The 12,936-nt window shown below is 40.0% G+C and overlaps 2 protein-coding genes across 3 annotated transcripts in view; one reads left to right on the plus strand and one right to left on the minus strand.

Moving 5' to 3' along the window:
• The window catches only part of iars2 (isoleucyl-tRNA synthetase 2, mitochondrial), a 103,155-nt gene extending 92,905 nt beyond the window's left edge, over positions 1–10,250 (plus strand). Inside the window, exons 19-23 of the mRNA XM_068045073.1 lie at positions 4,090–4,196; positions 5,298–5,443; positions 5,566–5,756; positions 7,124–7,268; positions 9,437–10,250. Coding sequence (XP_067901174.1) covers positions 4,090–4,196; positions 5,298–5,443; positions 5,566–5,756; positions 7,124–7,268; positions 9,437–9,588 — 741 coding nt within the window. The 3' untranslated portion in view covers positions 9,589–10,250. The remainder of the gene's footprint in view (positions 1–4,089; positions 4,197–5,297; positions 5,444–5,565; positions 5,757–7,123; positions 7,269–9,436) is intronic.
• A 1,393-nt stretch (positions 10,251–11,643) lies between these two features.
• Positions 11,644–12,936, minus strand: part of rab3gap2 (RAB3 GTPase activating protein subunit 2 (non-catalytic)) — a 117,490-nt gene continuing 116,197 nt past the window's right edge. For both annotated transcript variants that reach the window (XM_068045072.1, XM_068045071.1), the window contains exon 35: positions 11,644–12,516. In XM_068045072.1, coding sequence (XP_067901173.1) covers positions 12,367–12,516 — 150 coding nt within the window. In that variant the 3' untranslated portion in view covers positions 11,644–12,366. The remainder of the gene's footprint in view (positions 12,517–12,936) is intronic.

Raw genomic sequence — 12,936 nt, forward strand, 5'->3', positions numbered from 1 at the left:
CCGGGGGCTCTTGATGCCACACTCGGTCAAATGTTGTTTTGATGTCCAGGGCAGTCACTCTTACCTCACTTCTGGAATTCAGCTCTTTTGTTAATGTTGGGACCATGGTTGAAATGAGGTTTGGAGCCAAGTAATTCTGGTGGAATCCAAACTAAACATCAATGAGCAGGTTATTGGTGCTTGATAGGACTGTCACTCCATTAATTTTCTGCTGATTGAGAGTAGGCTGATGGAACAGTAATTGGCTGGATTGGATTTATTCTTTTTGTGTACAGGACAATTTTCCACTTTTTTGGGTAGATCCCAGTGTTTTGCTATACTGGAACAGCTTGTTTAGAGGCGTGGCCAGTTGTAGAGCACAACTCCTCAGCACTGCAACTGGGATTTTGTTGGGATTCATAGTCTTTGCTGTATCCGGTGTGTTCAGCTGTTTCTCGATATAGAACATAGAACAGTACAGCACAGTACAGGCCCTTCGGCCCACGATGTTGTGCCGAACCTTTAACCTACTCTAAGATCAAACTAACTACCTACCCTTCATTCTCCTATCATCCATGTACCTATCCAAGAGTCGCTTAAATGCCCCTAATCTATCTGCTTCTACTACCACCGCTGGCAGCGCATTCCACGCACCCACCATTCTCTGTGTAAAGAACCTACCTCTGACATCTCCCCGAAACCTTCCTCCAATCACCTTAAAATTATGCCCCCTGGTGATAGCCCTTTCCACCCTGGGAAAAAGTCTCTGACTATCCACTCGATCTATGCCTCTCATCATCTTGTACCCCTCTATCAAGTCACCTCTCATCCTTCTTTGCTCCAATGAGAAAAGCCCTAGCTCCTTCAATCTTTCTTCGTAGGACATGCCCTCCAGTCCAGGCAGCATCCTGGTAAATCTCCTCTGCACCCTCTCTAAAGCTTCCCCATCCTTCCTATAATGAGGCGACCAGAACTGAACACAATATTCCAAGAGTGGTCTAACCAGGGCTTTATAGAGCTGCAGCATAACCTCGCGGCTCTTAAACTCAATCCCCCTGTTAATGAAAGCCAACACACCATACGCCTTCTTAACAACCTTGTCAACTTGGGTGGCAACTTTGAGCGATCTATGGACATGGACCCCAAGATCCCTCTGTTCCTCCATGCTGCCAAGAATCCTGACTTTAAGCCTGTATTCCGCATTCAAATTTGACCTTCCAAAATGAATCACTTCACACTTTTCCAGGTTGAACTCCATCTGCCACTTCTCAGCCCAGCTCTGCATCCTGTCAATGTCCCGTTGCAACCTACAACAGCCTTCTACACTATCCACAACTCCAGCAACCTTTGTGTCATGTGGAATTAATCTAATTGGCTAAAAACTGGGTTCTATTATGGTGGGGATCTCAGGAAGAGGCTGAGATGGAGCATTCACTCACACTTCTGGCTGAAGATGATTGCAGACACTTCAGCTTTTCTTTTGCACGCATGATGGTAATGGTAGAGCGAGGGATATGCTGGAGCTGGAGGTCAGATTGTGGTGGAATACAGTTCTGCTGCTGCTGCTAATGGCCCACAGAGTTTCATGGATGCCCAGTTTTGAGCTGCTGATCTCTTCTGAATCTATCCTGTATAGCATGGTGGTTGTGCCACACATTATAGAGTGCGTCCTCAGTGTGAAGACAGGTGTTCGCCTCCATGAGGGCTGTGCAATGATCATTCCTCCCAATATTGTTGAAGACCGAAGTATTTGCGACAGGTAGGTTGTTGAATACGAGGTCAAGGTTTTTTCCCTTGTATTGACTTTCTCTCCATCTGCCACAAGCCCAGTCTGGCAGCTGTGTTCTTTAGGAAGGACTTGGCCAGCTCAGTCAGTTGTGGTGCTGCTGAGTCACTTTTGCTGATGTCTGCCACCCAAAGTACATCTGTGCCCAGGCTACCCTCAGTGCTTCTTCTAAGTGATGTTCAACATGGAGGAGTACTGATTCATCAGTTAAGAGAGGTTGGTAGGTTACTAATGTTTTGTGCTGCCAGGTCAGTAGTCCAGGTCTCTGGATTACTAGTCCAGTAACACAGCCACTATACTATTCCTGATTCACTGATAGATGAGAGTTGATGATTTAGTTGTAAATCTCTCTCTACTCAAGGACAGCCCAATGGAGGTGGGGGAATCTGGTAGCAAACGTACCCAGCTTTGATTCTGAAATACATAGCTCCCACAAATATGTGCTTTGAAATATATCAAGATTTGATAGTAGTCGGAGGACAGTGTATTAACTCACTGTCCCCCAACTTATTTCTCATTTTTATTTTGCATGAAAATTGCTGGCATGTGCCACAGAGAGAAAATAATTGGGTCAGATTCTGAATGATCATCATAGAATTGAACCATAGAATGGTTACAGCACTGAAACAGGCCATTCGGTCTATTGTGTCAGTGCCAGCTTTTTGAAAGAGCAACTCACTTACTCACTACTCCCTGGTCCTTTCCCCATAGTCCTGCAAATTTTTTTCTCTTCAGGTAATTATGAAAATCCATTTTGAAAGCCTTGATTGAACCTGCCTTCACCACACTCTCAGGCAGTGCATTCCAGATCCGAACCACTCACTGATTTAAAAGAAAGATTTTCCTTGTGTCATCATTGCTTGTTTTGACAATCACCTTAAATACGTGTCCTGTTTCACCAATGGGAACAGTTTCTCTCTATCTACTCTGTCCAGACCCCTCATGATTTTGAATACCTCGATCAAATCTCCTCTCAACCGTCTCTTCTCCAAGTAGAACAGCCCGAGCTTCTCCAATATATCCATGTAACTGAAGTCCCTCATCGCTGGAACCATTCTTATTAATCTTTTCTGCACTCTCTCTAATGCCTTCTCATCCTTCCTAAAGTGTGGTGCCCAGAACTGGACACAGTACTCCAGTTGAGGCCGAACTAGTGTTTTATACTGGTTTGTTGTAACTTCCTTGTTTTTATACTATGGCCTTATTTATAAAACCCAGGATCCGGTATGCTTTATTAACCACTCTGTTAACCTGCCCTACCACCTTCAATAATTTGTGCACATATACTGCCAGGTCCCTCTCCCTCTGTTCCTGCACCACTTTAGAATTATATCCTTTATAGAATAATTTATGAAACAGACAGTGGCCATTCAATCCATGCCGGCCCTATATGGAAATATGCAGTCAGTCCCACTCCCCCACTTGATCCCCATAAACCTGCAAGTTTATTACCTTCAAGTGGTCATCCAATTTTCTTTTGAAGTCATTGATCATCTCCGCTTCTACCACCCTTGTGGGCACCGAATTCCAGGTCATTACCGCCTGCTGCGTAAAAAAAATTTTTCCCTCGTATTCCCCCTGCATCTCTTGCCCAAAATCTTCAATCTGTGTCCCCTAGCCCTTGTACCATGAGTTAATGGGAACAGCTTTTCCTTGTCTAACCTATTTAAGCCTTCCATAATCTCGTACACTTTCATTAAATCTCCTTTGTTCTGAGGAGAACAAACCCAGCTTTTCCAACCTAACCTTGTAACTGAAATCCCTCATCTCTGAACCATTCTGGTAAATCTCCTCTGTACCTTCTCAAGGTCCCTCACATCTTTCCTGAGTGTGATGACCAGAACTGGACACAATACTCCAGTTGGGGATAACCAGAGCTTTATAAAGGTTCTGCATAACTTCTCTGCTTTTGTACTCAATGCCTCTATTTATGAAGCCCAAGATCCCATATGCTTTACTAACTACTCTCTCAATATGTCCCACCACCTTCAAAGATCTATGCACATGCACCCCCAGGTCCCTCTGTTCCTGCACACTCTTTAGAACTGTACCATTAAGTATATATTATCAAATCATAGTTTAAAATTTAAGGTTTTGAATTAAATGTGAGTACAAGGGATTGTGACTCTGGTCTACAAAGGTAGTTTAGCAAACTTACCCGAACAGAAAGGAACAACACAAACAGGCCAAAAATGTCACATTTGTCAATGACGGAAATTAATTTGTTATACTTTAGCTTTCTGTTTATATTATTTTTAGGTAGCTGAAATGTGTACATTTTGCAACAAACTTTTGTCTACAAGATTTGTTTTAATCCTTTTCAGATTACAGCAGCTTATAAAGAATATGATTTTGGAAAAGTTACTCGCCTTGTGTTGGCATTTATTAACAGAGAACTCTCTAACTTTTACTTCAGCATCGTCAAAGATCGGTTGGTATAATATTCTTAAACTGCAAAGCACTTGATTTGCAAACCAAAAAGCCACTGTTTAGTAAGTATTTTAAATGGTCTTCCAAACCAGGCCAACCAATTAAAAACAAAACACTTGAAGATAATATCAAGACCTGAACTCTGATGTATAATTTACATTTTTTTAAAATCTGTTTTTGGGTATGGGTAACACTACGAAATCTATAGGTACTGTCAATCTTCATTTACTTTGAGAAGGCAGTGGTGGGCCTCTTGGACTGTTACAGTCCTTGTGCAGTGGCACTCCCATAATAGTGTTAAGTAGGAAATTCCAGGACATTAATGCAGTGATGAGTGATGTATGTCCATGTCAGGGTTTGTGACTTGGAGGTGATGGTATTCCCACATTTTCCTTCGTCTTTTTGTGATGATGGAGGTTGGAGGTGAGGGTAGTGCTGTCACATTGCTGCAGTATGTCCTATAGATCACCAGTGGTGGAGCTGGTAGATATTCAGTCCAAGGTCGGGCACCAATCAAGAAAACTGCTCTGACCTGGAAGGTGTTGAGCTTCTTGATGCTGAGTATTCCATCATTCCTGACTTAAGCCTTGTAAATGGTGGAGAGCCAGGAGGTGAACCACTCATTGCAGAGTACCAACCTCTGACGTGCTCTTGAAAGTACTGATATGGCTGGCCTAGTTTAGTCTCTAGTCAGTGCTGATCTTCTCTTTGGCCTCCTTGTCTCGCGAGACAATGGATAAGCGCCTGGAGGTGGTCAGTGGTTTGTGAAGCAGCGCCTGGAGTGACTATAAAGGCCAATTGTAGAGTGACAGACTCTTCCACAGGTGCTGCAGTGCTGATCTTCAAGATGTTGATCATGGGGCAACTCCACGATAGTGGTTCTGTTGAAGGTTGGAAAAGATGGCTAGGCTTTCCCTTGTTCAATACCTGGTGTCTATGTGGCATGATTGTTACCTGTCATTTTTCCGGCCAAACTTGAATAAGGTCCTGCTGTAGGTTGGCATGGGCTGTATTATGAGTAGGTGGAGCTGGTTTGAATTTTTATAGTCTGCTGGAGATATTGGAGTGTGCCTGTTTAAACAATGTTTTATTAAAATTACAGATTGTATTGTGAAGATGAGAAACATCCCAAGCGTCGATCATGTCAGACAGTTTTAGATGAAGCATTAGATGTAATCACACGTTCTATAGCCCCAATCCTGCCTCATCTTGCGGAAGAGGTATTCCAGCATCAATCAAACAAAAAAGGTAGAATGCCTTCAATGCTGTTATTTGCATTTAGTAAGATAAAAGGAATTTTGTGATTCAAAGTATATCGAAATCAATAAATAGACAACAAATCTCTGTCATTAATTGGTTATCTCTTTCAGAGCCTCTGAGTGTGTTTCGCACTGGTTGGATAAAGGCCAGTTCTGTTTGGAAGAAGCCTGGCATAGTGGAGGCTATTGAGGGTGCTTGTGCAATGAGAGATAGCTTCTTGAGTTCTATACCTGGCAAAAACTCAACTGAGTATGATTTAACCATTATCATCGAACCTTGTCTGTTGTTTGAGTTGATGGAGGTAATTCCAGCCAACTTTGGAGGGAATCTTGTTATAATTTACATAAATTTAGTCTTTTCAGCCATTTTATTATTCTAAGAAAGATTGGACATTTAGGCGAAAAATGAGCATTAGCAGAGCTAATTTAGGATCAGGAACCCCACACCTGATTTCCTTTGAAAGTTCAGTTTGGTGATGTTTAGTCCACCTAGGTGGGCGCATGTACGAAATGCGGTCACTTTGGTCCATCCACCTTGTTCCACATAACTGATTCCTTGTGCATCACAATTATTAGACTCCGTACCCCACCCAAAATCCGATGAAGAAATGCCTGTCATGTAAAGTATTTGTATTGGTGTGCTATGCCTGTTTAATTGTGGGGCCGTAAGAGGTAGAGCAGCAGCAAGAAAAACAGTAGAGACATGGAACGAAAGCAAAAGATGGGGTGGCACAGGAGCCTTTAGATCACACAGGTCTTTCACAACAGATTGGTTATGACAGCCTGCAACAGGTGACAGTCAATTTGCAGTCCATAGCTGCACAATCCTCTTTGACAAATGAAACCCTTTTTTTTTAAACCTTTCCTATGGAGGCAGCCTAACAAGAAAAAGCTGTGTGTTGCCTGAATTGCTGGTTTCTGACAGGTCCTGGGAATTATTACCTGCACACAATGCCCTGTGGCAGTGAATCATGCGGGTCTGTGCCTGGTTTCCTGGCAGATTTCCTGATGCCTTTGTCCTACATGAGTCTTTGCTCCCCCCTCCACCCCCTTGCAGCCGTAAAATAAAAGAATTAAATCTTCATTAAAGTTGCCTTATCTCTCAGACAATGAGGCAATGGTTACCAGGCTGCAATTTAAAAGCCCAGAACAATGTCACTGGCGTAGCAGGACCAAATTTCTGTGACAGTCATGGATTTTGTTATGTCCCATCAACTAGCATGCAATGTTTCTAATCTGTTCAGTTCTACAACATATTTTGAGTGATCCACATGGATGTTTTGTTAAATAAAACTAAGATACTGTAGTTTTTTAAGCCAATCACAAGCATGCTGCAACGTGCTTATAGTCACTACCCTCTGACACTGCTGAATTCTAGCACTAGGACTGGAAATAAAAATAGGAGGAATTGCCACTGGACCGCTATTGTGCACCTCCCGGTTAATGGGGCCTATTCTTATTGACTGCAGCAAGTACCATGGGAACAAGGGCTTGTTTTATTTTTTAAATGTCTTCAAAGGTCCACTTTTATAAATATGTTGGTGTATATCCCATTCTTGTACATAAGGTGGACATGGGTTTTGGACCCAATTTAATGTACAAAATACTTCATCTCCTGTTTAAAAGTATGACACTCTGCTTTCTAAGTTTACCTGTTTCTTGTCTTAAGCACCTGCAGGATGAGCAAATATCCAGTTCTTCACAACTGAATGAGCTAATGATGGCATCACACACAACGTTACTTACTCGTGTTCCTCATGACCTGCCTATAGATACCGATTTTATTGAAGGAAAGTTTGTAATCAATTTAGAAGGTAAACTGGCTTTATACAGTCACTTTCCTGTAATGAACTGTCATTTTATAAATTTTAAATTTCCCTTCAAATTTGTATATACTTGAAGAAATTTCTTGTTAGAAGTATAAATTGGATGAAGAACTGAAACTGCTATTCACAGTAGAATAAATGTATTCTTTCAACTGGCAGATTGCTTTAAGGATCAATTTTGAAACCACTTAATCTGGAAATCTCGGCATGGAGTTGGTTCTACACTGAGGTTCATATTTCATCATTTGGTTTCGTTATCCTTCATTAATTACCTTGAGGTTAAGGAAATTGATAGCTGCAACTATAATACCAAGACTTCTATTTAAAGTTACAACACTAACTACAAAATCAAGCTTCAGTATTACGACTTGTCCTAAATACTTAACACCTATAATTTACAATTTTGCCTTATCGGCAACAGGGCCCAAGTCATTTGCTCACCATGCAAGCTTGATGCTGAAATAGGGCGAATCAAAGGCATCCTGTGAGACAACGGCTACCCTGATCAGATATAATTTCTCGCTGTATATTGTGCAAACTAATGAATCGGCTTAAGGCTGTCATTTTTGGCCTTGAAAAGTGCCCAATCTACTTCAAATTACTCTGGAAGGGTATTGTATCCCAAAAATTTGAGCAACTGGTAAAGATTGCTGTTTCACACTGCTGCTGTGCAGTAGCAACATGTGTGGTGTTCGCCACTAACAGGATGCTGCCGTCAAGCCAAAAAGACGTCCTGCCTATCACACAAATGTGATATATGAATTTTAATGCCATTGTGATGCAAGGCATATAGGCTGTACGTTCCAAAGACTGGCAGATAGTATCAAACAACATGCCCCTTCCTCTGTTCGCAATGAGCAAGGTACAGGCTATACCCAACCAGCCCATGCTTGCAAAACTCAAAACAGTGCCCAACATTAGATGTGATTCCGCGATTAGACAACATTTGCCAAATAATCCTCAGTGTGCTAAGAAATCCGCTGACAACCAATTTAAGATTGTCAGTCAGGCTCACAATGTAGTGCATTTTCGCGTACTGGAAGCTACATATTAATACGCAGGGCCCTGTTTTTTGCAGACAGAAAGAACACATTGCGCTTGTTTTAGCTAAACAAAATAAGTGACAGCCATTCGCTGGTTCATTCCTCAGGGCAATGCCTTGACCAGTCAAACTGCCTGGTTTCAATTTCAAATGAAGCTTGGTGGTTAACTGTCATTCACCATGGCAATGCCTCTACCAATCAGCACTCTTAGACAGTATAAAGTTGTTACCTTCCCGCTTGTCCTGATGAGTGTAAGACGAAAAGCTTCAACAAAATGTCTCTATTTTCAGCAATACTCAAGTTCTCTACTACCAAAAGACTAATTATTTTGTTTCGTTATGGCAGAAATTGTGAATTCTTTTAAGAGTATACTACTGATTATAGCACTCAATGAATTATGCAATTAAGCAAATAAAAATGGGAATTTGGTATTAAGAAAATTGTATATCAGCTCATTTGAATTAAAACTAATTTGATTGAGTAGACTGTAGCATCAGTGGAGCCATCAACTTGAAAGGGTTACTCAGCCTGACAAAATCAAGAAGCTGCTGAAAGAATTAAAATTGAAATGATGCTGATTTTGCCAGTAATGCTTTTCTGCTAATTATGGTTAGGATCATAAACTCCTTAAAGTAAATTGCTTTAAAGATATAATGAGCATTCATTCAAAAAAGGCTAAAGGGGAGAAAAAACCTGGACTGAACAAAAGGATGCTAAACTATTTGATTTCAGAACTAATTTCACAACTAAAATACCGGTGTATAATTGTGGTTGTGAATGCTTGCATGTAACTTGCAAATCTCCTATTGGTCTGACTTTTTAGTTAAAAGCTAAAGTTTGTATTAGTTTCAAAACCATATTATACTCCCCCATTGCCTAAAGCAGTAATAGGGAGGACACACAATTGTTATAATAACAAAGAAATAAATGGGAATGGCAGGAAAGCAACTGAAGATAGAGAGCAGGAAGATTATGATGGCTCAGTCTTGGATGATACTAAAGTGATTTTTCCCTATAGGAGGAATGTTCTGCAAGGATTAAAAGATTGAATGTTTCTGTGCAAAAATATTTTATATGTACATAGAAAAATAATTATTCCTAATTTTTTGGCAGGTGGCGATATTATTGAGGAATCATCATATAAAGTAATTGTTCAATCAGCTACCAAAGAAAGATGTCCTCGCTGTAAGAAATACACATCAGAGTCAGCACAAACACCCTGCCCTCGTTGCTTGGAAGCCATTGCTGAAAAGTGGAACACTTAATTTATGTCGATAACAATTCATAAGCACTGAAGGGAACAGGGACACATGGACTAATATGCAATATGAAACTAGCTTTCATCTTCACATCCCCATCTGAGTGGTTTTGGGTCTTGTGTTTTCTTCATTGAATAGTTATGAATGCACAGGGTTTTAATATAGCTGAATATTGAAAATTATGCAGCTGGATCAAAAGTAAGATTTATCAGTGGCTGTAATATGTAGTTCCACCTGAAGCAAACATTTGTTTGGTCAGAAATGCAGTGGGGGATGGAAATAGATCCCGCCTATTTCCCAGTTGAGGGGGGTCTGGATATGATGTGTCTTTTGTTTTTGTAATAGCTGCCTTATAATTTTGAATTAAATTGTGATTGTACCTTTACAGCTGCTAGTTGCTGTTGTACAGGGGGAAGAATATTCCATTAAGTAATTGTTAGACCAACCATTACGTTGATTTCCATTTTTCTCTGACTCTAGTATTAGAGGTGGTGAACATTTCTACATTTTCTTTTTTGAATAGCACATTCCCGACTTGTATATGTTATGATACAATCATGTCAAAAGCCCAAATTAATTAGAAAACAATGTACAAGTTACCATCTGCTGAAACTTAATGGGGTTCAATGAATAGCTGGATTGATGTAATAAAGAAACATTTTGTTTTTCTCACGGAGCTTTACTTTAAGTTAAGGGTTTAATTTAACAGCAATTGCAGACTAGGAAAATGTAACAATCAGTTTCTAGAAAGTTTGTTATTTTGGGTCAGTTATGGATTGGATTGACCCCAGCTATTAGATGTTTGTGGGTTCTGTATGCATGAAATGGTTCTTATACCCATTGTGTGTAGGTGGAAGGGTTGCATTCCAAGAATGCTTTCACAGATGTAGTAAGTCAGACAAAGAAAAATGCTGTGGATGCTGGAAATACTCAACTGGTCTGGCAGCTTCTGAGGTAGTTGCATGATGGAACAATAATGAAATTGTTGACAAATTATCTTTTGGAGTCTAGAACCAGGGGAATTCGGAATCTGTTTGACAAGGTGAAATTGCTGACCATGGCAATATCACTCAACCTACCCAATTTAGGAAATTGCTTGTCATAATGCAATCCCTTCACCCTCTCAATCTTTGCTTTGTGATGAAAGGAAATGTCGTCTATTAGCTCACAACTGCTTAATTTAATGGAAAGCTAAGTGGAATTTCAGATACCAGACCTCAAACAATTCCCCAGTTGTGATTTTCCAGCCATTAAAATGAACTGGCAGAGGGGATTGGGCTGAAGTGGAAAATTCTGGCCTAATCTTCAGAGGAGAATTAAGTTCCCATTAACAATTGCATTTCAAATTGGACTTTCTATTTGCCTGCCAACCCATCAAATAGTTTAGGTAACTTGTCCCCAAATAGCTATGCTTGACAGAGCTTGAGTTTTCATAAAACTTAAACATCTATTTAGTTTCTAATTTGCACTCTTTCTGTATTTTATCAGAGTAGCTTATATCATCTAGACTCTACAGCATCTAGTAAATGGCAATCTGTATTTTCTGTTTTGAAGGTTTGTGAATAAGTTAGCTGTTAAACTATGATCACTTTCAGGAGGTACAACATTTGCAGTTTGAGAGGAATTATTTCTAACTATTGCTAGAAATTAAGAGATCGTTCTCAGCCTCCTGGAAATATCATGAACATGGCTACCACTTCCCGCTACTGTGATAGTGTTGGTTACAGATTAGGCAAGGGCCACAGCTGGACTGTATTTTCCAGTCCTCCACATCCTCGCCTTCGAGTTTAACGAAAAAAAATGCTGGCAAAAGTAGTGTTTTTTACTACTCTCAGCCATTACAAAAATGTTTCTAGTAGATAACCCTAACTTATTTTTTATAGACACTGTTCGTTACATTTCTGTGCTGCAGTTTTTTTGCTCTATTTTATGGACTCTTATATTTCTCTTCAGTTGAACCTCAACCAAAAACAGTTTCACAGCATTGTTTAGTGTTTGTTTTATAAAAACAAGCTCACAGCAAGTATTTCACTTCAATTATTTGTACAAAAAGCAACTCAGCATGGGTTCAAGTGTTTTATTTGGTTAATGAGCAATAATTTACAATCTTACACAGTTGGTTTATGCCCACTGATTAATGTGGAAATTTATCTGATCACTGTTACTTATACAAATGCAAAAAAATTGAGGGAATAAAAACTTTTGTCTTTACATTAACAAAATAAACTCAACTTCCTTTTGTTTTAGTGTGAAGTAAGGCTTCATTTAAATAGTCATCACTGTTCCTGGTAGGTGGTTTCTGCTAGAGAAAAATATATTGCAAAGTTCCTCTATCTTTATCCTTTTTCAGCTCCAACAGTGGGATTAGAAATCATAAGTGTATGGCTCATTATAAATGTCCAGAAAGAAAGCTCCCATACTATGCAACTCATTCACTACATAATACCTTGAGATACAGACTTGCTTCAGCTGACATCTAATCTGCATAGCTACAGCAACACAATATGGTTTCTTCTGCAACTGATGCCATCTTTTAGCAGTAAAATGACATGGCTGAAGCAAAGCTCACATATGTAAACATGCAAACTGTATTTGGGCATTAGAATATCCAACATAATAGAACAGAAATGAAAAGAGTCTGACAGAACTCTGTATCCATCTATAATAATCATTCAAGAACATGATTATTTGCAACAGAAAATGGCTCATTTACATAAATGATCCAAGCTCTTCACAGCTGGTCAAATCTAGAGACCTATTTAAATAAAAATTGGCCAACGCTGGTCACAAAGAGGATATGGCTTCAACTGCTTCTAACAGATGCAGCACCAGACTGTACTGCCCATGGTTTTCAGGTAAGAGTTCTATCAATTTGCTCACCAGTCTAGCTGTTGCTACAATTGGCACATCTGTGTTCTGAAGATCCTGAGGATTCTGGAAATAGTACAAAACATGATTAATAGAAGGCAAGGAGTGTGATGACCAACTTCAAAACTATTACTATTAATCTTCCTGGGCTTCTATGGTCACTTACACCATGGATGGCAGACAGTGGTCCCCTGTACTTTTGGAAATGCAGCAGGGAGGAATGATGCAGAGATAACAGCTGAGAGTACTTTAACCTGGTAACCACTGGTAGTGCCATCTTGGCTACCTGGGTTAGCTTTGCTGTATGCAGTCGTGACTAATGCTTGCTCATCCCTCGTCTAATTTTTTCAAATGAAAACAGAAACATGATACATAAGAGCTGCTTACTTAGAGTTGCTTCATGGACTGAGCTTTTCTTGCTCATATGGGCACACGGAATTGAGGGAAGGATTTTATTTAAATATTTTGGCATTAAGCTTGAGGTCA

The sequence above is a fragment of the Heterodontus francisci genome, chromosome 13 (assembly GCF_036365525.1).
Source record: "Heterodontus francisci isolate sHetFra1 chromosome 13, sHetFra1.hap1, whole genome shotgun sequence".
Classification (NCBI taxonomy): domain Eukaryota; kingdom Metazoa; phylum Chordata; class Chondrichthyes; order Heterodontiformes; family Heterodontidae; genus Heterodontus; species Heterodontus francisci.